Genomic DNA, 25,422 nt, shown 5'->3' with positions numbered 1-25,422 from the left:
GTTTCCTCCCACAGTCCCATAGACATACAGTACTGGTACAGTAGGTTAATTGGCTTCTGTAAAGTTGGCCCTGGTGTGAGTGCGTGCGAGTTCATGTCTGTGTGTGCCCGCCGATGGACTGGCATCCCATCCAGGGTGTATCCCGCATTGCTCCCAGTGCTTCCTGGGATGGGCTCCAGTCCACCGTAACCCTGAATTGGATAAGCAGTTATTGAAAGTGATGTAATGTACTGATTCCTAAAATAGCATTGCTTCATGCCCCAGAGTTTAGTTTATAGTTTTATATTGTGTGTTTAAAATTCTAGCTTACTTCTATAAGGAAAGCTACAGTTAGATTACCCAGTCTTAGATCTGTGAGGCACACAAATTAAATGGATAGAAATGGATCTGGAATTTAAAAGAATCAAGACATTATTAAAGGAATCAAATATTGATAAAGTATCCTTCCGTTTTTAATCTATTTTTATTTTTATGATAGGTTAAATGCTACAGTAATAGAGATAATACAATCTTATGAATCTTATTCAAGTAGTCCCTATTTTAGGTGAGTTCACAACAATTAATGCCTTTCTGAATCTGAGTATTGTTTCAGAAAATGAATGTCCTCAGAAATATAGTTGATTGTGGATGTAATATTTCAGCACAAATACAGAATATCAGTAATTCATTTTTCATTCATGTCATGCAATGCTTATTTTCAGTTTCACAGATAATTAAAGCTCTGATATGTGGCTCAAGATGCTTGGCTCCACCTCTGTAGGGTGGGCAGAATTCCTGCTGGCAGTTGACGTGCTTGACAGACACAAAAAAATGGACTGTGGCTCCAAGGGAGAGAGAGCTGAGAGTCATCTTACTTTGATGACAGTCTCATATTTGTGCCTGTGTATCTGAAAGCCTTGAGCTTTTCCTTTGAGTACAGAATGGGCATGCCCACTAGTGACAGAAAGAAAGGCAACACTGACAGGATTAGTTGACATTGGCAGACCGAGTGACACTTTTCTATTTGTGGTCTTTGTATCCGGTAACATCACATTTTGACACTGACATAGACACAACTGGTGGAAAGGCCATTCCAAAGAAACCTCACACATGAACAAGGATTACTCAAGGATTAGTTGTGAATCTAAGTATGACTAAGAAATTAACCTTAATACTAGGTGTGTATTCTAAACATACAGTATATTAGTTTAATTATACTGTTTACCTGTAACTATTATATGTAATGGCTTTTTCTATATCCACTGTATATACAATGATGTCCAAAAGCATTCACTCCCCTTCCAATAATATCCCATTTTATTTAATTACAAATGACGCATGCACTATTTGCTCTAAAACTGAGCACTTTTTAAACACCTTTTATGGATTAAAGAAGTTAAATATGAACCTGAACTAATTTTGGGTTGGTATAGTAAAGGGCTGAATATTTATGTAATGTATATATTTTATTTTTGAATTTTCACTGCTGTTTTTGTAGACAAAAAACATAAATCATCCATTAAACTGTTTATTGTTTCAAGGAGATTTCAGGTTTTGATTGTAAGTCTTCAATTAAAAAATGTGACTACATCATTTGTAATTCCAAAAAGGTACACACTGGTAGGGGTTGAATACTTTTACAAGGCACTGCACTTACAGTATATGACCCCCAAATGTTCCTTAAACAATTAAATTTTCAATAAAAAACTCAAGCAAAAGAGGCTATCAGCTAAAAACATGTTTTGATAGAGTCTGGATATGATAACTGACATACTTCATATTTTTACGAAAGAATGTGTCTTCATAAAATTAAGTCTGCCATATAGTTTTCGCTTGGGTCTTGGTCACTGTCGACTAAAGAGGTTCATTAGGTTGTCATTGTCAGTGTCTTTGAATTAAGGCCCCTTGTGGTCTTTTCTGTTCAAGGCTAAAAAAAATGTGCAAATAACTCAGTTTTCACATGATTAGATTAAAAAAAAGAAACCTGTTAACGTGTTATGCATACTGTACTGTACATGAATTTGGCTACTCTCTCAGTAATACTGTGAACCACCCTTATGCTTTGAGCTATCTCTCTCCGTGAAGAGCCATGTTCCAGCATCTTGCCAGCCTAATCACATAATCACCAGAGAACTACAAGCAATAGCTCTATTTTGAACTTCCCATGCCAACAAAAACCACTAATTATAATCAGTTTATAGTGGAGCTATGAGATGTTTTATAACCAGTCTCATTGAATTCCTTATTGTGTTAAATATGGTGGCATTCTTTTGGCTTAGGTGTCAGTACCTGTTGTAGCATTTAACAAGTGCACACAAATGCAGCTTCTTTCCATCTCCCTTACTCTGAGAGTGTGTCTCAACAATGCAGCCACACAACTACCCTACTGTTGAGGGATAGGAGGTAGTTCGGTCAAGCTTTTTTTATTCACATAGAATGAGGGTGTTGAAGTTGGAAAACTGCAAGGCAGGCAACCAAACCACACTGGCTGTTTCCCTTTTGACAGTCTTGTACAATCAGAGCCTGTAATTTTCTTTAATCACAGCTATAAAAAGGACTTTGTCAAATCAAAGAAACTTAACTTTAGCATCCTTTTTTCTGGGGTGGGGATCGTTCAGAACCTTTTCCTTACTTTATACAGTGCAAGACTTGAAGATTCTAATTTGGTATAGAAGTGCTCAGGTAAATACAGTATTTACAAACCAGGAGCCTTAGCATTTTCATAAAAAATAGAGCAGAGGCACTTGTAATGAACAATAAACACAATGCAAAATGAATGGAAAGCAAAGACTCAAACAAGGAAGGCATGTGTTAGTTTAATTTAATCTGTGATTGTGCTTTTCTAATTCTAGGAGATGGTGCCTCAATTTTTGCATTGAATCTTATTTATTTTACCCTGTAAAATTAACACTATTGTTTGGCTGCTGTAAAGGTTCTAATATCTTTTGAGTGTTCAGAAAAAAAAAACTGTTAAGTTATTTCATTAAAACTATTCCAGGTGGACTTTCAGATACAGGATATGCATATAATGTCTGAAAGTGTTTTCTTATTGTTTATGCAATAAACCAGGTTTGACAAATGTGTTACTGAAATATTATAGTTTTAGAAATTGGTTTGGCAATGAGCAAAGTTTTGCACACCTTACAAAAAGAAATGTAACACTAAGGGTTCTATAAGATGCATCAGTGTTTTTTTTAATTTACAGTTTATTAAATGTTTTGTTAACACTATTTCAAAATTCAAAATTCAGTATTACTATCATTAATGCTTGCAAAACATAGTCTATGACAATTCATAACCACTTTAAAAGTAATACAGTAATTATAAATATAATTTTATGCTGTATTTTAAGAAAAATATTATCTACAGCTAAGTTCTCTGAGGCAGCTAAGATACTGTATGTTCTTTATTTATTTTTTTCATTTTATCAGCGCTGTTTCTCCTTAGGTTAAAATAATATTATAGTCATATTTTATTTAGTTGCCTATTTAAAAGTCTGCATATGAAAGCAATAATTCAGCTTATGCTTTATTTAAATTGTGTTGTAGGAAGGTACTGTTAATGTGACTACAGTAGTTCCTCAATGCAATTCTGTTTTATTTGCTAGCAAAGTACACTTTGTAGCTGTTCAGACGTGTTCCCACTTCAAAAAGGGGAGCAGAACGGTTTCAGAGTCATGATTACATGCTAAAATGACAACTATGCATAAATATTTTTAAAATGGTGCTGCAGCTTAATTTTCTCAAACCATGCTCAAAAGAAACTGGTCTCTGTCATTGTGGCTGAAAAACTATAATTTAAAGAGCAGCCACACATTCATACAGTGTAAGTGGCAATGGGAGTACCCTTAACATAGTCAGGCCTACATTTCGTCCTCACTACAAAATCCATAAAGCTGTGGGAGTTCAACATAGAATACGTTTGCATAAACAACAGAAAAATATGGAGTGAAAAAAACAAAATGTCTAACACTTTGCAAATTAGTGTATCTCAACCTTCTGTTTGCATCACAGAAATTTTTGTACTTGTGACTACAGGATTTACTGTATTCAATCTTGGCAGAATGCAAAACCATTGACCCTGAAGACTGAAATTAGAACAGAAAAAATCTCCTTTTGACTTTGACCTACCCTAGGACTCAATACCACCAATTACTATTTCAGTTCTGAAGGTATGCCTGCAGTATGGTTGATGTTCTCAAAAGAATATTTTACACCAGTGCTGCAATAGCGGGGGTTTGCATTATGGTTCACTTGCTGTGCCTTTCACTCATTCACGTCATCTTCAGCTTCCCTCTTTTACACCACTAAGATCGTCTTTCTATCCCGGGCAAAGTAGTGGTTAGTATAAAAAAGAGCAAACTCATTTTGTTTTATTTGTGGTAGAGAATGACTTTACATCTACTTGGTAAAGTCAAGCTGTTTCTATCTACACAATGTACTGTACATTCATTCACTAAAAATGGTTTGTTATAATATGAATTGTTGTAGTCATAGCAAAGAAACATAGTCAATAATTATTTAAGTAATATTTAGTATACACTATCCACCATGCAGCAAAAACCCCAGAATTGCTTTGGACAGCTGTAGCTGTATTTAAGCACTGGGTGCTCTTATTGATAGTTATATTCTAAGCTGTATTTGGTCCATCTGGTAACTCCCTTTGCCATTCTTGTTAAAAGAACTACTGACCCACAGATGGTTACAGAAATCTTCCCTGTGATTCATGTACCAGTAGGGTACTAATCAAAAACAGATTAGTAAATGGCTACTTCTTTAGCTAACGTAAACATCTGTGGATTAAGACACCCTAACTTATTTCTGTACCCTGCTGTTGAATTTAGAAACTTGCACGATTTGATTAGAGACCATATGTTTTGTGGGTATGGGTGTATAAGAAAATTGGAAAGGAATTACGGGGCGAAGTTGGCTTTAAATCAAAGTTTGCCTTAACAATTATTAAAGGTAAAATTGCAGTTTGCGAGTAGTTGATTTAAAAATATTCAAAGGCACAGTCAATAGTGCCTTGCCACAAGAAAATTACCACCTAGAAATTGCCAACATTTTAGGTTAATGATTGACAAAGGAAATATTCATAAACTTCACATACTGTAGTGCAGTATCTCTACAGTACATAGAGTAAATAAGAATAGTATAATTTGTTTTAAATTAGGCTTTATGTGACAGAGCTGTATTTGTGTTTCCTTCTGAATATTTGTATAACCAGTGATCTATCAAGCCCTTTCTTGCAAAAAGTCCATCTTTACTGTGAATTGCTAGCTTACAATATTTCAGGGTTGACAGAGACTCAGCTGATAACCAGCAGTTATGATCTTACTATACTGTCAAGGTACTGTAGAAAAGGCAGTATTTTTTCTACTTTTCATCAGTTCTCAAGACAGATTAGATTTTTTAAGTTTGCCTTTCAATTGTACAATTATCCAAAATATAACAATAACGTCAAATTCCCATATCTACACATAAATGAAGGATTTAATACATTTACAAATGTGTGCCATATCTACTGTTCCAATCCTTTTCTCCTGAAATTGCATTTTCAGGTATACACATACTGTATCTCCCGATATAGAGTATGTGTCAAATGTTTAATGTTTTTTCTGAAAACCCTCCCCTATTTTAAAATAGAACAACATTGAGAGAATGTACAGAAGCAGACTAACTTAAGACACTGTAGATCTGTAATTTCCCAAAACATAAAACAAATGTTCGTCAGAAAAAATCTAAATTCTATAGCTCATCAAGGAACTTTTGTCATTTGTCAAGAGTATGTCCAGTTGAAGACAGCTTTTTTTGCCAAGAAACTGTAAAGCAATGATTATTGGGCTAATCTGAGTTTTCAGTTACTTTTTTACAGTACCTGTTTCTGAAGCAGTCGATTTCTAGAAAAAATAAGGTAGTATGATAATGCTGAAGGGTACAGTGCTTGAAATATTAGAACTATAATTTTCAGAACGAAAATAACTTAACCATTTACCCAAGTTGTTTTCTTGCCACTGATATTCTTAGATGCACATTATAGTGCAAAGTGATCCGAGAGATTACAGTTCAAAAAAGGATGAGATTGAAGCCTGTGTCTGGTGATGAAAGACTATCACACAGCATTGTTATCATATTTGTCAGGATGCCCAAAATGTTAAAATAGACCATTTTTAGTGTAACTGTTATAAACAAGCAGTATTATTCAGATATTGAGACATGTAACATCTTAGGTTAGTATGATATCCAGACATAAAGCACTTATTTGACCATCTTTAGATGCAAAACTTGAGCTGCCGGGCAGTAAAGATGCATGATTGTTGAGGGAACATTTGTTTTAAATTCATGTACCGTAACTGAGCATTTCATTAAAACACATTGCACATTTCTGGACTATTGTGTTAGAAACTTTACTTTTTACTTTCTTCCTTCACTGCCACCACCATGGCTATGTGACAGTTGGAGTACTGCTCTGTCCCTGCCAGGATTAAACCACATTCACAAGCAGGCTCCCTAGACCAGGTCTTCTGTGTCTGCTATGAAGTCTACACTCTCCATGACTCAAGAGGGTGAAGTCACTACTGTAACATATTTAATGCCATTCTGCTCTGTTATATTAAAAGGACACTTTTTCAAGTTGTATCTCTCATCGATACATTATATTTCTGTCTAACTTGTAAGCCAATATAAAACTCTATTTTTAAAGGTGTAATAACAGACTCTGGAGATGGCCCTGCGGTATCATTTGAAGTACCATATTTAATGTTTGGATTAAGATTTCAGATATATTTGCCTTCCCTCATAGCTAACTTTAGTCAGGAATATAAATCATTTCGCTTAAATCATTTTGTCACTAGCAGTACATGAACGTAAAATATTGCTCCTTGGCAGCCAAGCTTTACAGCTTGTATCCTTTACAGCCAAGCTTTATGGTTGGTATCCTCCATTTAAACAACCAACTACATCCAGGAAAAATCTTCCATTCCCAGCATTCCTCATTAATGACACATAGTGCTCATCCTGTGAAGTATTAATTCAATGGTGAGAAAAGTTGGGAGAAAACTGTTAAAGTGAAGAAGCCTGATACTTAGATACTGTCATATATTTTATAATATAATATGTTATAACATTGTTATAAATCCTATAATACTTACTCTCACAGAGCCGTCTCCTCAGTTTCCCTCTTATCTTGTCAATGGCGTTGAAATCAGAAACGTGAAACACATGAGCAGACTTTGGTTCTGAAGCGATCTCCTCCAGCTCAACTCTGAGAGCTTCGCCAATGCCAACTGCAAACATCCTTATCCCGGCCTGATGGGCAGCCTTGGAAGGTTCCAAAACATAATCCTGGCTCCTTCCATCTGTCATCAAGATGGCAACCTTCTTGATACCTTGTGCATTGGGCCTCGCATCTTGGAAGATGCGAGTGGTAGTGTAACTAATGGCATCTCCAGTGTTGGTGTTTCCTCCAAGGTACCTGATATTCCGAGCTGCACTTTTGACTTCTTCCAGAGTTCTGTATCGCCCAAGGTCAAACTCTGTGGTAGGCCTGTCACTATACCGAACCACAGCCACACGTGTCTTGTCTGGTCCAATGTCAAATGTCTCCACTAAGTTGGCCACCCACTGCCTGACCTTTTCGAAGTTCTCTCTTCCCACACTGGATGAGGTATCCAGTATAAAGACCAAGTCATACTGAACGTTTTTACATCCTAAATGAAAATGAGAGAAATAAGGTTAATTATTTCAACATCATATATTCAAAGTTAATTCTGAAAACATTTTTTAAATAGTTTTGTACATTCTGCGTTCTGGACACTTTGTGAAAATACTAGTTTGAGAATAGAACTTTAGGTTTCAAAATGCCTTTAACCTTTGTCTGAACTCTGGCCCAAACTGGAATATATTCAATTTCACTTTACTCTGAAACTGGAATATATTCAATTTCACTTTATGGTAAGCTTCAGGTCAATCAAAAAAGAAACACAATTCCCTGGAAAGTTAGGAAGAAATGGCTTAAAATGTATGAACCCCCCTGAAAGAGAACAGCAAGAAGCCCTTGTTCTCTTGATCAGCAAGGTGTACAGTATTGCTTCACTTGTATGTGTTTCTTTTCTGATATTCATCAGGCTATACATTTGACATTTAATAAGTTAAAATACCTCATCACCTGTTCCTTATCATCTTTAACTAATGAGATGATTTATTGTTTTTGCAATAGTAACTCAAATAAATCACTGTCAGCTATGAATAATCAACTAATCGAAATTATGCTAGAACATTCTATCTATATCCAAAATCTGTTCTCTTTTCTAAGAACATACATCAATAGAGTAATACATTTATGATGTTCAGCCTATCTGGCTATTTTACATATTTCTGATAAATTTTCATGAACTTGATTTTAACGTCTGTTCATATTCATTGATTTCATGCTCTTTCAGGAAAAGGAATAATGCAAGTAAGCTAATAGCTGAATCCAAGTAGGAAATGGAGATGTTGTTTATAAATTCTTACCTGCTCTTTGTGCAATTGTTCTTCCACCTGGAAGCATCAGTGCAAGGAATATTAGAATTTTACAAATCCGAAATCCCATTCGCAACACCATCTCCATCTCTTTTACAGTGACCGTTGAATAGGATTGTGGTTACCATCAATGTTTCGTCCTGTGGGGACAATTATTTAAAATGAATCAATAATATTTTCAGGTTTGTAATTTATAGAAATAAACCTTTAACTTGATGACATTATTTAATGCCTCTGCAATATACAGATACTGAAAACATTTTGTTAGTAATGCTTGCTTAAATTGTTGTCCTAATATAAATGGACCCTTATCAATTGTTACTCAACAGAAAGTTAACTTTGTAAGTGTAAGAGATAATCAAACGTAAAACAATACGTATTCATTTCTTTTGTTAGTGTTTTACAAGTAATAATAAATTGAATAAATAGAAAATGTGCTAAGGGTTACTTTGAGGCTATTATAATTATTGAAAGCTAAATTCATTTTTACTTTCTCAAAGAAAAAAATATATATTTGTATTATTTTCTTGTCTTAGTCAGGACATATGTGCTACTGTTGCAGAAAACATTCATATGGGATATCTTGATCTACCACTACAGTGTTTAGTGTTTAAACATCTATGTTTATCCAGCATCTGAGACAGTTCTTCTATGAGTTTATTTGGTATAAATTTAGCTTAATTATATCTGTTCAGCTGAGGAACAAGATGCACTATTGTCTTGAACAACTTTGCTGAAATAATGTAAATTACAGCTTTGTGCGAAAATGATTGTCCCACAAGCTGGAGGACAATATGCCAAACTAGAAGCTTGTCCAAGGGATACAGAGTATATGCAGTGCATTGATGCTGGGATGTGGTAACACATTTCAGTGTTTATTTTTACTTTTTTAGAGAGGATATTTAAAAAAAATCCTGTTAATATTCAGTAATGAACAAGAAATGCTAACTCTCCTGTAGGTAAAACAATAAAGTGATATGACTGCCTCCTCCCGACAGGCACTTCAGAATAGAATTCTTAAAATAAGAAACTTTTAGGAGCACTATTCATCAAATGTTAACCTATATTTTTAGAAAATAGGTTCACTTTAATCCTTGGGTTTTTGAATTAAAAATAGACTATCAGCAGGTTTCTGTTGGACAATCTGTGTATCATGCCTTGGTTACTGTTGGTAACTTGTTCTCGCTGTCTACAAACATAGTGGTACTGTATACAGGCTGTTTGGGAAAAGGCTGTTACGCAGAAATATGTGTGGGCTTGGTACAGTATATAAGATGATGTGGCATTTGCCACTCCCATCCCCTATAAACTGCACACTTCCTTGATTTAACAATTTATGATATCCATTTGCAGCTGCAATGGCAAAGACATGTTTTAAGAAATTAGTAATATTTAAGATTTAGAGAAAGCATCTTTAAGTCTATAAATATGAAATTAGTCAAATCCTATATGCACCCATGGTGCATCTAGAGCTTCATATAATACCACATTTATGTGATGCATATTGTGGCTCTAGTTACAGTAGGAGCCTTTTTTCTGATGGATGATATCCATCAGACAGTTTGGCTTCACAGAGAATACAGAGGTGCAAAATTACAGTTACAGTATAGTGTTCTAGAGAATCACAGTGGCCAACAACCACCAAATCTCTTTTTGTATTCCTAGTAGAGACCGATTTTTTTAGAATTTGGATTAGAGATGGAAGTGTCCTGCCCTTAAGCTCCCGTATCTGATTCAAGGTTCTGAAGTGGGGCAAATTTCTTTGGCGATGTGATTTTGAGTTAGTGAAATATGTTACTTTTCACCGCCTGGGACCATCATCCTTATTCTCTTTCTCCGGGTGTTTCTCTGACAATCGATGCTGCACATCTCCCTGAATGCTGAGAATCTTGTTTTGCTGAGAATCTCTTGGAGCCAATGGAGTTTCTTAAGTTCTTTTTCCAGTGCATTAGCTTTATAATTCATAATTTGGATTTTGTGGCAGTTACCAGTACCACAAATGTATTATGGCTTTTGGAGTTCCTCCACGATGCTCCACAAGTTACAGATTATCGGTTTAAACACCACTTTTGAAGTATTAAATGCTTAGCATACTGTACATGATGCACAGAACTATATTTTGGTGATAAGAAACAGCTGCACTGTTGCTAAACAGTAGGTTAAATATTATCAGCCTTCCTGCCTACAATTAACACCTACTTACAGTAGCTCCTACACAGTTTGCACTGACTTGCAAAGTTGTCTCAGTCATCAATCAGTCAAAATAAAAGTTATATTACTTTTTTTTCAAGGAAACATTGCAAATTTCTGGCTACAATAACTGGCAAAAAATATTCTTATCCAAAAGGGAATTCACCTGGCTTGTTTCTTTTCTTTCTAAATCTTCCTCCAAGTGCAGTATTAGTTGCTCTGTCTGCCTGTTTTCACCTGTCTTTTGCTTGTATTGTACAGGCTTATAGGGATCAATAATGAAAGAGATGTTTGGGTTTTGCTAGTCCTCTCTCATGTCAGAAATGCTGATAAAATCATGCATTTACAGTCTATTCAAGGTGTACATTGTTGTTTTAATATGTACTTTACATATTTACATTATGTTACTATCTACTGTACAGTATAAATTAATATTCTGTTAGACCTGAGGAGCTGCTGCTTCATTTGCCTGCTCTGACATTCTACACCAGAGAATGTTAGCTTTAACTTGCATCAGCTTCCTTGGTTAGCCGATCCAGTGAGATTGTGAGGTCCTTTGTGGCGCATCTCTGTTTTTGCATTTGAAGTGTGAGCTGAGGCTCTGCTTCAGTAGCACATGGTGTGTCAATGAACAGATGTCAGAAATTCCTTCAGTGATAGTACATTCCTAACCAAAGCCTTTAAAACACACAATGTACTATAGATGTTAATCCTATTGAGGTAGAATACTGGAAGTTATTATTTCATAGAAATAAACCACAATAAGGATTTTGTATATTTAGTGCTCCTGTACACCATGAATTCTCAGTCAGTGAGGGTATCAAAGGAGGCTTAGGCAATTCAAACTGTATTCAGGTTATGGCATTTTGTTAACTTGAAGGTGATTTGTTTCAGTGTATTTAGATTGATTTTTGGAAAGAGTAAATCAAAAACCTGACATATTTGAAAAACTAGAAAATAATAGCTTTGTAATATGCCATTTTAGATATATACAGTATGCTGCACACCTAAAACTGTTTATTGTTTTTTTTTAATATGTTCTTGTGACAATTAATTAAATATAAATAGATTATAAAAATATAGTTATTTCATTAATTCTAAACTATTCTTCTTAGCTTATGTTGAATTTAAAAGCTATAATCTTTTACATAACCATAATTAAACTAGAATTTTATACCGTGCTTTACATGTTAACCACAGAAAAGCATGGTTTCCAAATCAAAACTAGGATGCCAAAAGTCATCAAATTATGTTTTTAAAACTGATAACACAACAAGTAGAAAGAATAAATGTCAAAGTGTTACTGAGTCCCACTGCAGACATACAATACATGGTAATAATCATCCATACACACACATGAGCTTTGTGTCGGTATTTGATTCTAATAAATAATTTTACAAATATTCTGTACATTTGTACAGAATATTAATTATTCAATAAATAACAAACATCTATTTATAAATATAAATAGAAAAGGTATTAAATGCAAATATTTGATGTCAGACTGCACAAATAAAAATCTAATCTAATAATAATCATGGTAAATATGCGAAAATATGTGCAAAAGACATATTCAGATATGGATAATAAGTGTTAAATCACCCGTGTTGGATTGGTATTCATTTTAAATTGGCAGACTTTTACTCTTTCAGAGACAAAAGAACAGTACTCATGGGGGTTAATTATAATTCATTACAACACACTAATATCCTACAATAAGGAGCCAAAGATTTTCATCTGTCAGCAACAGAGAATTTTGACACAGACACAAGATATCACATAGTGTACTTGGAGTGGCAGCAGCACAAAATCTCATGACAGAAAATATTTTAAATTGAATTGAAAACTGGTACTGGAAGTGGCATCAACATTATTAAATGGGCTTCAAATGTGTCATCTGTTTAGTCAGTTGTACAGTGTGTAATTTAACAACACACAGTATATTAGCAACAAGCAATTAAATAAAAAAAACAATAATACAACTTAAAGCATACATGACCATCAACAGCTGCAGGACCAGTATAGTTACAGTAAATACATGCTGTAACTTCTGTAAATCTTATTAATAAGGTTTTATAATTTACAATCCTCTTCAAGTTGAAGTCAGAAGTCTTCACATCAGAGCTAGACTAATACATTGTGATTAGAAATATTTTGTTAATGGTTTTACCTTTATGCATTTCATATCTTAGCTAACATTAAAATGTGACCTGTTTTGCATTTTTGAGATCTTGATTAAAAATCATGTTAATTTCAGTTTACTTCAAGAACATCATATAGGAAAGTGATTTGATTGTGATTTTACGAGAATGATTGTTTTTTTTAATTAAAATATATTGTGCATAAGGTTCTTTAATAATAGATTAGACCTGCTTTTATGTTAACTAGCCTTAATCTACAGTACGTGTACAACCTGACATTAATTTCTGTTTTTGCCCACAAGTGGGTGCTACATGCATTTTGTATTTTTTTCACTTTCCACAGGTGGTAGCTTTCTGTTTGGTCACTGAAAGATAATAAACTTTGCAGGATGTATTAGTCAAGCTCATTTTACACACCATGTACAGTACTGCAAGAGTAACATACTTGAAATTATTTCAGATTTGTTTACATTTATAAAATGATTTTCTTAAATTAATTTAAATTAAGCACTAAATTGAGCATTCAGCATTGTCAGATATTTCAGGAAATCTTGCAAGAAAGAAAACATTTTGCATAGTGCACAGACTGCTTTCCTGTAGTCCAAGATTAATTTGACTACTTTATTTTAATTTATATTAAGATAATTAGTGTCCAGTAAGCAAGCCTTTAAAATTTAACTCAATTTTCAAGGACAATGAGGTTACCAACATACTACACAGGTTTAAATTGTAGCCAAAGTTTATTTAAACACAAATCTAGTCAAGAGAACCTTTATCATTGTTAGATTAGAGTATAAAAGTATTGTACAATGAAATTACTAAATTATGCATAAGTGGTTTGATAAATAATAATTCAAGGTTTGTAAAAAGTGCCATCTTGTATTTTTTTATTTGTATATCTGTTGAATGTTTCTTTATGTGCAGTGTAAAACCAGCCATTTGGTTTTACCATTGGTAACAAATATCAAACAGATGATAGACACAAGGTCCTTCTACTAGACTGAAATAATTGTAAGAGCTTCAAGTAGTTGAATAAATATCTGATTGTCAAATTTTGAGTTCCCTGAAAATAAATATGTTAATATTTGATTCTTACTTGGATTTTGGTTAAAAAAATCTTCTGTTGACCATCCACAGTTCTGTCACAGTCTTCCTCAGATTCCAGTTACATGTGCACTTGTTCTCTGCTCTGCAGGGTACAAGACTGCAGCATCTTCTAAGTTAGAAAGCCTGAGGATCACTTTTTATTCATAGAATGTAAGTAAAAAATATTTTATTTGTCCAGGGTGACAATCCAGTGTAAAGTCTTGTTAAAAATGAGGTAAAGTTCTCTAACAAGCTTTGGATCGGTAGATTGAGTGGGAGGAACTACACTGAAAGTATTGAGTTTCAGAGGGAGGCTCATGGAAATAAAAAAGGCTGACAGCTCCATCCAATTATAGCCGAACTTTCAGGGTATTTTTGTCTTTTTACTGCACCCATCTAAAATACCCTGCTCAAAGGAGAACTGTGCTCTTAACTTCACTGCTAACCTCATTGTCACTTTAAACACAGTTCGAGTGTTCTCTATATAAATTCTGTGGTATCTGTTAAGTTTTCCAGGGCACGTAGATTAAACAATAAGAATTCTTTTTGACAAGTACAGTTTTTCTGTACATTTTTCTTTCATTATTGTCTGCTTTTCAAAAATGTGTTTTAAAAATATAGCTTTCCTGAGACTTACGGAGGGCTTACTTTTCCTGTTGACACAGTAATACATTTTCCACCTTGTTTCAAGTGGTTTGTAACAACAAAAAACAAGCTTCTGTACCAAAGAGTAACATACACCGATGCCTTTTTATGTTTTGAATTCGTAATATTATTTTGTAACTGCTTTAATATCGAGATATCAAAATGTCCAATAATTGCCAACCTGTTGTGGAAACAATTGACAAAATGTCCAATTTCTATATCATAATTTGTTACAGCACATTCATCGGAATATTATTAAGATCATTTGTGTGTCTTAATTCCCAATGATTCATCTACTTGATAGCTTCTTAGTTCAGTATTTCAAGCTTATTTGTTCTTTTACCTGCTATAAAATTTCTAGAGACAGGCATCTCTTGTATTTCTCTGGCATTTATGGAATACTGTATGTCATGATATTTCCTCTGCTCTTTAGATGGTAATGTATATTTCTAAGGAGACATAGTTTCCCATCTAATGCCTTTAGTTCTTTACTGGTTATCTTTATACAGGATCTTTAAGGAGTTCTGTACTGGTCCATATACAGTACTAAGAATAACAAAAACAGCAACATTACTTTTTCTACTGATAATAATAATATAAAGGCATGTTGGTGTAGAGCTGGGGGACTTTGGCTCAATTCCTGCAGTACTATCTGTGTGGAATTTGTTCTGTTTCTTCTTGTGTTCACATGGGTTTCCTTGGGGGGCTCTGGTTTCCTCCCACTGTCCAAAGTCATACTAGTAGCCAATATGCATGGGCAGCATCACTACATGAAACATAGAGAAGTAAGACTCTGCTCCTCGAATGGAATTAAGATGGAACAGACCATCTTAATTCTCTTCCATCTCTGGGCTCTAGCAGACCATCTCTGCTAGAGCCCAAAATGGAAATACACCAGGATTAACATGAATATTCTTTCAAATGGTGTTAAGGGATCTGTTTGTACACTTGGCTGGATAAAAGTGGTCATGAACTCAGTTTAACATCTTATATGATGGGCAGCACCTCCTACAGCACAGTGTTCCCTAACCAGCATCCAGTCTTTGGTTAGAAATTCAACCAGGAACTGACCTGGAGTAAGAGTGCTACCTACAGTACCAGCACAATAATACCGCCTATAGCACCAACCTCGTTTGTCTTTGAAGACACCCAACTGTGTACTAACTAGGTCCAGCCGAGCTAAGATTCTAATAACTGGTAAGATCAGGAAAAAAGGAAGTGAAGACAGAGAAAAATAAGAGATTTTCACCGTAAAACTCTCAGGACTTAAGGCGATTTGTGTTGGATGCAGTGAAAGCTGCGTGGTTTTACTGTAGTCTCTTTGGCCTCCTCACCGTGTAATTTGAGAGTCTGATGTCGCTGACTTTATAGTGTCACTGACTCCGAGACCTCCTCAGTCATCTGGCTTCACAGCAACCAGTGTCTGCCCCGCATGTGAACTGTCCCACACAAACTCTTTTACTCAAGCAGATGCTGACCACAGCCGGGGTTGTGTAGCAAACAATAAAAGGAGAAGAAAGTAGATTCTACTATCAGGATGCACATGTTGGAAGTCAGATTTAGAGAGTGCAGTTGCAGAAGAAAGCCTTCATACCTCAAAGCTAGTGAGCAACCAGAGGCTGGTGGCTGGGTAAAATCTCCAATATGGCCATTTCTCTGTCTCAGAATAAAGCAATGGTGAAAGTAACAATATTCAGACCATATAAAATTGACGTGGTGGGGAGTGTTGTGTTTCACTCTGCATTGATTGATGTCAATTGCTATACATTTTAAAATTACACTACATTCTAAGGAGCTTTATATACAGTACTTGCATTATTCTAAAAGCCCCAATTGCGCCCTCTGCTGCACTTATAGTTGTACAACATCAACTAAATTGTTACAGAAATAATATTGAAGATTTGTTATTAAAATGTGAAATAAAGTTCTGAATTATTTTGAAATTCTTTTTATGACAAATGCTTCAAAGCATTTTTTATGAAAAATCGTGTGTGAAGGGTGAGAGTTAGAGAGAATGTATTGTATGTGATGTCATTTCTTAGTCAGCAATGCCTGCTAACTATAGAAGTGCTGGACTGGGAGAGGAAGTCTTCTGATGTTTTAAAGCAGATGGACTTTGGGAGTCCTGGCCACATTATGGAAGGACATATTTGTGAGTTCAGCTGTTTATGTTAAAGCAATCTGTGAAAAGTCAAGGAGGTAGGATTGACAAGTGTCTAACCAAGTCATCAGATAAAATGTACACTACTACAGTATTACTGTGTTCCTGTGTGCTACTGCTGCAATAGATGAATATATTCTAGGAATTGCACATTCATCAATAAGTATGTGATTGTTTCAATTTTCCTTTTTATTCATAATTCGGGAAATATTCCTCCAAAGAATAAAAAATATGCAGAAGACTACAAAATGTTTAATCTTTAAAATGTTTTGTCAATAGATATAATGGATCCTTGCTTAGTACATTCCATTGTGTGCGTTTTGTCTCTTGATATGTCATCCTAAGACACTTTGCTTTATTAACCTTCGTCACGTTCAAGTGACTGAAAGATTTCAATTATATTTTTTTGTATAAACTTTAAGGTACTATAGTACTGTAGGCGGGTGATAAAGCAGTTAATCAGAGGTGCACATGGTTCAACTTTCTATACAGAGCAGAAATACAAAGGGGAAAATTTACTGTACTGTACATTATCACAAATGAATAATTAATTTCACTTTTCTTGACATGAAAATGCAGTGAACAAAGCAACACATTTTCCCTCTCTGAACATTGAAGTGTATAATCAGACTACTGACCCTTATGTGAAGGCATTCATTTCCATGGATATGTATAGTATTCCATACTTTTTACTATTGAAGTTCACAATGCAAGAAACGTTGAAGTAGACTTACTATAGACATCTGATACGTGTTTATTCAACAAATGGCTCTTCAAGATTTATTTTGAAGATTTAATTTTAATGCTTATTTATTAAAATGTTACTTTTAATGGCTAATTAAAATCTACAAAAGTAATATAGATAAAAATGATGACTTTGGTACAGTAGCTAGCCTATTGCTGTGTAAAGTTTGTATGATCTATTTGTGGCTGCATTATTTCTCTGGCTGTAGACATGCTTGTTATTGCTTGTTCCCCATATGTATGTGAGTGTGTATACTCTGCTATGAACTGAAATCCCATCCATGGTACAGCCTGCCTTGCTCTTGTTGTCTTTTAAGTTATTCTCTGGCTCACCATGAACCATACTAGACTAAGCAGTTACTGAAAATGGATAAATGTTAACTACGACTTCTTAAATCTTTCTTTAGAGACCTATAACCAAGGCCGCAATAACCAGGGAAGAGACGAATTCCAACTAGAGGAATATAGACTTTACCTTTCCACAATATACATGTTATCCATAACAGCTGAGTTTTAGCAGGCCCAATGGCATTCAATGTGGATGTTTTCTGATTTCAAAATATTATGAACTTGAAAAAAGTAAAAAAGACAACAAAACTCAGGTCATTAAAAGTGGAGACATCAGAAATGAGTGCCAAGTGTTGAGGTATGTCTGGTATGTACTAGATACATATTTAAGACTTTTCCTCAGTCACCCCTTAATCGCCTGCACAAAAAACTATTTTCATAGGAGCAAAATGCTTTCACAGTTGAACCTACCCGAAAAGTTGGTTTGTAGAAAAAACGTTTTTCTATTAACAAAAAATGGTATAGTCAGAACAGTACTAGCTGATCAAGTGTTTCTCCCTTTAGATGGTATTTGGACTGTTTTAGTTTGATCCTCTCCCTCTCATTAATGCTGTGATTAAGAATCTGTGACTCTTAACACTATACCATCTCAGATAGCTTAACATACTTCCACATGCTGACATTTGTTGTGACAGCACTGTGGAGGGTTTTGCAGGGCTGAAATTGCATAGAGAGAATAAAAACTAGAAAACATTGTAGAAAAACTCTGGCAGGGTTTAGCAGACATTATTTATCCTCCAGTATTCCAAAGTCTATTGAGTAGTGGCATGTTAAGTGCATGATGCTTAAAAACTCAGGACAGCTGAGACTGCATCATACAGCCCTGCGATTGGCTGTCTCCAGCCGCGAACAATCTTTCTTCTGAAGATTTCTTCTGAAGCATTCAAATGAATTGATTAATTGTCACACAACTTCTGTTTGCAATTTATAACTCAGTCTTAAAAAGAGAGTGAGGAGCAACACGGTCAGGTGCTGAATTCAAGAGCATATCAACTCCTGGAGGAATGAAACCATTTGTGTCGAATGTCAGGATTCAGAATGAAGTACACTAATTTCTATCTGGTTCCATTTTATTTTTTAAAGTAAAAACACAAGAGCTCCATTTTACATGTAAACCATTTCAATATTTGACCCATAGAGAGCACTGTCCCACACTACTGAGCTAAATATACAGTGACTAATGCATTCCAACACTGGAATGGTAAGCAAGCTATTTTAATTTTGCTTGTATATATCAGAATTGATTAATTTTAATAGAAAAGACAGCTGATAATACATTGCAGCTTTCAATGGTGATTCAAAGTTAAAAACTACCCGGATACCATCTTTACAATGCTTTCAAGGAAAAAATGCCACCTGGTGACAACGTGATACAACTGTTTTGTTTTGTGTGTGAAGAACAGACACATCTGAACCTGGTGAATGGAAACATGAGCCAAACTTTATTGATAACAGAACATAAAGGACACTCTTTTAAATGCAGTACCACTACAACAACCATAGAGAGAATGGCCGAGATAATCAATAGTCACAAAAATTCAACAGTGTTTTCTGATTTTAATTATTTGGGTGTTTATCCTACTATTCTGATCATGTTAACTTTGAGTTAATTTTTGAGTAAACAGCTTTTCGACATCCATCTTGAGTAATGGCTGTTATCTTGTATTTCCCGGTGAAGTTTCCTAATCAAGCATTTCATTCCATACTGTATACAGTATATCTTTGGATCACCCAATGTACAATTACCTGCACCGTTTGAACTTATCCACTCAAGTGCTTAGAGCTGATGTTTTGTGTTTATATTTTATATTTGTACCAGTTTTTTTTTACTCAAGATTGGTCATTCAGTAGGTAGTGTTGTATGGGATTATAATCTGTCTCTGAGTTAGAGTTTTCATTTGCTCCGTATGTTTACATGGGTCTTCTCTGAGTGCACTGGTTTCCTCTTACAATCCAAAGACATGATGTTTGTGTGCCCAGTGATGAACTGGTGTCCTGTCCAGGATATATCCCCATTTTATAGACTTTGTATGTCAGGTTAGGTTTCAGTGCATTAAAATCCTCTAAACAAAAACGTGATACTGAAAATGGATGGTCACAAAATGTCAAAGGATAGCAGAATACACACTAGTTTTCCTAGATGTTAAAAGAGTACTGCAACAATGTCTGTGTTTTGAAATAATGAAGGCAGCACAGCAAACACACAGGTACTGCTTCAGGGAAATTTCTAGAACAGGACCAATGAATAACGTGTTTTTTAAAGATTTTTATTTTTGATCTTTAAAAGTAAGGAAGTATTAATAACAAATTAGTTGTGATTGTGGTTTCAAATTGTAACCAACAACATATGTTTTCATTTTAATACCTCAAAGTAGAACATACATTTGGGGAATTGTACTGAAATAATTCTTCAAAACTCAGATTTTTAACTCAGGCCAAGAAAAGTGGACTTTTAAAAATAAAACATCCATTTACAAGAATCTTTTTTTAAATATGGAATATACTGGAAAGCAATATTATTTAATACTAATATACATTTATTTTATAGCAATATCCTAATATTGACTACAACAGCTGGAATAAAAGAACAATAAGATACAGTATTTATTTCAGAGAATAAGAGAATATTTTCCTCACAATATTCATGCTTTTACCCCTGAATTTATCACCATCACCATCTCCATCATCATTATCGTTGTTGTTGTTTTTATCATTATTTTAATGTATTACTTTAAAATGAAAGTTTTACATTTTGGTAGTTCTGAATTTGCTGTTATTATTATGGGTAGCTGTATTTCTACAGTCATTTATAATACTGTATATTAATGGCTAATCATTTATCAATTTTCTTCTGATTAAGGGATGTGGGGGAGCCAAATGAATCCTAAGATTTTGCTGTAAAGGTTGTTGCAAGATGTGGTTGCTTTGAACTACAATATTTTGTTGAAAGCTCCAATAGTCCAGGATGAGATTTTCTCTCTCAAGCTTATGTGCCACAAAAAGAGAAACTCGTTGTTTTCATTTTGGCAACATTATCCAGTAGTTAGTAGCACAGCTTAAAAGCAAATCACAAATTAAAAAGAAGTTAACAATGGTTTGTGTTAGGCTTACAATGTCTTCTGTGGTTATTTTTAATATGTATCATAGGCTTTCGTAAAAAAAAAAGTCTTTTCAATATGTATTCATATTTTCTGTATCCACAAAGATACGTCGAAATCCATTCAGTGTTTGTTATCGCTGAGCCATATTACTCACCCAAGTGCTGCTTTTTGTTTTTTTTAAATAATATTGAAATTACCAAAATGATGATGAGGTTCATCTCAATCATGTAAGAAGCAATAATTGACTAAGGACCTTGCTAGATTTGTGAAATACTGTATGTTTTAACAATCTTTCACTCAACATCTTGGATATCCCCAAAAGCCATACTGCTAACAATCTGTCAACCAGAGCTCTCTTCTCTTATTTCCTGTGTCACCAGTATGCCTAGAGTACTTTCTTGGTGCTTTTTGCAGCATATAACTAGCGTCCCTCAGTGCTGCAGAGCTGCTTCTTCGTATTAGTTCTCTGGGGTGGCTTGCCATCATCATCAGATAATCCAGCTAGTGTTGACATCTTAGATTTACGCTGATCCACTTCAAAGTCTTTACCTTTCCTCAGCCTCAGGTGTCCTACAGCAGAACCCTGAAAGAAATCAGGATTTCCACTGCAGTTCCCCCTGGCAATTGAGACAAGAGCTTTAGACTTCTGACTGCTACTCATAGGTACCAATGGTTTGCAAGGAAAGGTGTTCTTTTTGAGTGATGTCTCTCTTCTGATACCACAATTACTGCCTTGGAAGTGATCTGAATGTCTTTCAGGGACTGAACAAAGTTTCTTTAATCTTGTCTGGGGTATTGCTGTTTCTCTGAAAGAATCATGAGAAATATTTAAGACGGTCTTTTCCAGCCCCGTTTTTGCATGCTGTTTCATTCCTTGGAGGTTTGATTCTGTACCCATGACTTCCACTTTCTTGGCAGCTATTGCAGCTTCCTGCTCAATTTCCTTAATTTTCTGTTGCTGTGACTTCTTGACATCTTTGTTGACCTCCAAGGGAGCCAGCTTCACTGGCCTTCTTGGCAATACATTTTCGGATTCTTTCTGTATGGCCTCTTGAGGCTGTGACTTGACTTCAGCGTGCTCCCTCTTTACTTGGCTTTTAAGAAGGGATCTTCCAGCAGTAACCCGAGCCTTGTCCCGCTCTCCATTGCTCTGTGACAGATGGAAGCCAGGTGTTTTTAAATCTGTGCCATTTGTAACTGGCAATCGGAGGTTAAGGACACTCACATCGCTGATTGTATTTTTAATTTGGGTGGTAGGCAGATCATTAATCTGGGGTCCCTTAAAAAAACAGTAAAATGAAGATATACAGTACTGTAAGATAAAACATAGAGATCAACGGCTGTTATAAGAGTTGTATTATAAAACCTATAGAAGAATTAGGTCTTTAAACAAGTGAACTATGATTAAAATTATTTTTTAACCAGTTTTTTTTTAACCATCCAGTTCTTTTTTAAAAACTAAAATTGTAAGGGAATTTTCATTTGACAAAATGCAGCATTTAACATACTTGTAGACAGGGTGATCTGAATCTTTCAACATACTGTATAATCTTATCTGTTGTGTATTAGCAAATAGAAATGTTGTAATCTGTCTTTCTTTTCTATTGTTTTTACTTTAAGAGCATTAAATGTTACAGTCTCTTTAAATTGACCTTTCATCTAAATTTGTAATTTGGAAAGGTTCAGAAATTAAAAGCTCTTACCTGGCAGTACTTTACAATTAACCCATAAGCATGTACATTTATCTGGGTTTGGCAAAGATAACACTAAAAATTAACTAAAGATATAAAAGTACTTAATGTACTGTACACATTTTGATTTCAGGGACTTTTTGTGCTTATTAATGATAGATAATTGAGAATTATAGATCATTTCAAATTTTATTTAGCTTTTTTTACCTTCTCTTTTACCTATCACTTTTACCACTGCCTAACTTTTGCCATGTGTACCCCAGAGATGTTGAAAATGCTTTTTGTTCCAGAGCAAAGCACAGGCAGAAAAAGCCAGTTCACTTTCCTATACAACAGTACTTTACAAGACATGTACAGTAACTAACATTCCTTTGTTAATTTATGAACATTAAATCATCCAAAAAACTGGCAAGGAAAGAATTTTGTAAAGTTGCCTGTAGAAATGTGCTTTTGGTCAGGCACACTTAACTTTGTACAGTAGATGTGATCAGGTATTTTAGTGTTTGCAGGTATTTTTTTCCTCCAGATCATAAATCTATGACAAGTGGCAAAACTTCAAATAAACCAGTAAGAGTCAAGTAACATGTACTATGACAAAAGCCTGCTTTGCATATTACCATGTTAATTTAAGACTACAATGTACAGTAGAAAGAAAAATGTTAAAAGAAGATAATAATGATAAGGACCTCAGACATCACCTATACTTGTTTTCTTATGATTCACAAGTTGAAATTTTTGAAAAATATATATACAGTATATATTTGATACATTTTACAGTTCTACAAATTAAAATCTGTATCATCACATTGTTTCATGTGAAATTTTATACAATTTAATGCTTTGAAATGTTGTTGCATTGATTCAAGTTTCAAAATATTTTTTTTTAAAAGAAGCATTACTTACAAATTGACCTTGCTTTCTTTTAAACATTTCCCAGGGAGTGAGTATGGATTGCAAATATTCTGTATCTCGGTATCTTTGGCAGGATGATGCAGAAGTAACTTGGCTTTAGTGATTGACATTGCCTGGGACAGAAGCTTAACAACATTTCTGTAAGGTGATTAAAGAGATTAGGGTCACTTCACAGGCAGTGAAATCTCCAGTGATTTAAATCCTGCTCATCTTTGAACAGAGGCCCGGAAGCCAATACATTTACTGACTTACTCACAATAATACCTTTTCAAGAGGTATACAGTATGGTTGTATGACAAAAAAGTACATTTATTTAATAAACTGCAGTTTAAATTTTGTACTTAAATTCACTAGATGGAGACAAAGCCCACTATAATACAGTTGTAAAATGTCAGCATAGCGATGCCCTTTATTTTGCCAAGGTTTTGTGCATTAGAGCCGCAAGTGTCTTGTGCAATTAGTTTATTAAACAGTGCAGACTCAGACTCTGCTATTTTAGCTGATTTTGTTGCTATGTCAGTCCTGGGTTTTTTTTCTTTTTGCTGTTGCTTGTATAATTTAAGTGTGTGTTGCAGAGATACTGTATAGTCAGATTGGAATAATTTACTTCATAGCTAGTTCTAGAAAATAAAGAAAAGAGGAAGATCAGCAAAGTTAAATGGAGTTAGCCCTGATTTCATTTAACTACATTCGGAGGAATATTTGCAAGGTGTTCCATTTTAACTGTAATCTACTGGAAGATTGAAATTGCTCCTGAAGTGATTCACTAAAGGCAAAGCAAGAGAGGTAAATGAGAAATAATGCAAAAGGTTGGGTTCCTGAAATTGGTTTCAGGAGGCATTGGTTTTAAGCTTTCTTCTGCATAATCAACATTCTTTTCTGTCTTCTTAAATCTAGGCCTTAGGCAAAATAAAATGTATTCATTTTAAGTGCTGTAACAGTCTTTTTCTAGCATCGGTAGGATTTTTGGGGCTTTTGTATGCTTTAAAAGGAGTTGAAAAAGCTCTGGCTTGAGCTATCTTGATACTTTTATATGCTTACAAAAACATATTTTTATTCACAGTCATTAAAATACAACACAGTGAAGTAACAAAAAGTGAAGTTATAAAATGTATAGAAAGTATGCAGGGATGGACAATGGATGAAGTAAATAAGTGCTTGAGCGATTATTGAGGAAAATATTTCTGCTTATTCAGCACTAGAGCACAATTTTTTTCATGGAAACTATTTTTCCTTTAGTTTTGTGATCCCTGGTGTTCAGCCCCATTGTTCACGTTTCAAACCTTCTTAAATTAGAGGAAAAAGTAGGATATTATCAAGGATTTTATTGGTGTTAACAAAATCTGCACCCAACTGTGCGATTTGAATGGAAGTTTGCAGTTTCACAAATGAGTGTTCATAGCAGAATAATTAATAAAGTTCACATAGGCTATGACTGTATAGCAATAACTATATTAATACATATTTGAATAACACATTTACTATAGAGCAATGACATTATATGAAAACCTGGCAGTGTTGAATTATATCTCTGAAAGCTCTGTAATGGAAATTTACTTTATATAGCAGAGCCTTGTTATTTTTGATTCAATTTCATCATTTGTCCTTTTTTCCTGTTACCATGGTATGATTCACCACTATTTCTATTCGTATTACCGCATTTCACTTCTCTATCATTATACTGTACTAGATACCAGTTTTCTATGTTTAATTATGTTGAATTTATATTTACTGTACATCGTGAGTAAATTGATGTTTAAATATTTGTTTGAAAAAAACGTTTATCTCCATTGTAAACAGAGTAAGAAGGTGATTAGCAGCTTCTAGCTCTTTTCAATTTAGGTTCTTTGTACGTTTTTGGTTTGGTTTGTTAGTACTTCTTGAATTTTAAGGCCATGGTTA

At 34.5% G+C, this 25,422-nt stretch overlaps 2 protein-coding genes across 2 annotated transcripts in view; both read right to left on the bottom strand.

Annotated features, from left to right (window-relative positions):
- col22a1 (collagen, type XXII, alpha 1) overlaps window positions 1-14,192 on the bottom strand; it is a 92,796-nt gene extending 78,604 nt beyond the window's left edge. The window contains exons 1-3 of the mRNA XM_015356827.2: window positions 13,929-14,192; window positions 8,493-8,641; window positions 7,130-7,687 (exon numbers count right to left, since the gene is read on the bottom strand). Coding sequence (XP_015212313.2) covers window positions 7,130-7,687; window positions 8,493-8,589 — 655 coding nt within the window. The 5' untranslated portion in view covers window positions 8,590-8,641; window positions 13,929-14,192. The remainder of the gene's footprint in view (window positions 1-7,129; window positions 7,688-8,492; window positions 8,642-13,928) is intronic.
- Window positions 14,193-20,483: 6,291 nt separating this feature from the next.
- On the bottom strand, window positions 20,484-23,598 carry LOC107078562 (uncharacterized). The gene is made up of 2 exons (XM_015356861.2): window positions 23,512-23,598; window positions 20,484-22,196 (listed from the first exon to the last, which is right to left on the bottom strand). The coding sequence occupies exons 1-2, from the start codon at window positions 23,536-23,538 to the stop codon at window positions 21,339-21,341; spliced, it is 885 nt and encodes a 294-aa protein (XP_015212347.2). The 5' UTR covers window positions 23,539-23,598; the 3' UTR covers window positions 20,484-21,338.
- Window positions 23,599-25,422: the final 1,824 nt, after the last annotated feature.

Source organism: Lepisosteus oculatus, chromosome 10 (genome assembly GCF_040954835.1).
Source record: "Lepisosteus oculatus isolate fLepOcu1 chromosome 10, fLepOcu1.hap2, whole genome shotgun sequence".
Taxonomy (NCBI): Eukaryota; Metazoa; Chordata; class Actinopteri; order Semionotiformes; family Lepisosteidae; genus Lepisosteus; species Lepisosteus oculatus.
Note: the sequence above shows the minus strand (reverse complement) of the source record. Positions and strands in the feature narration are given on the sequence as shown.

What these genes read in the sequence shown, in the direction of transcription:
- LOC107078562 (XM_015356861.2), bottom strand. Translation starts at nt 23,538, where the DNA reads ATGTTTAAAAGAAAGCAAGGTCAATTT. An exon ending in AAAGAAAGCAAGGTCAATTT is followed by an intron (nt 22,197 to 23,511) that starts GTAAGTAATGCT and finishes TGTTTTTTTAAG; the next exon opens with GGACCCCAGATTAATGATCT.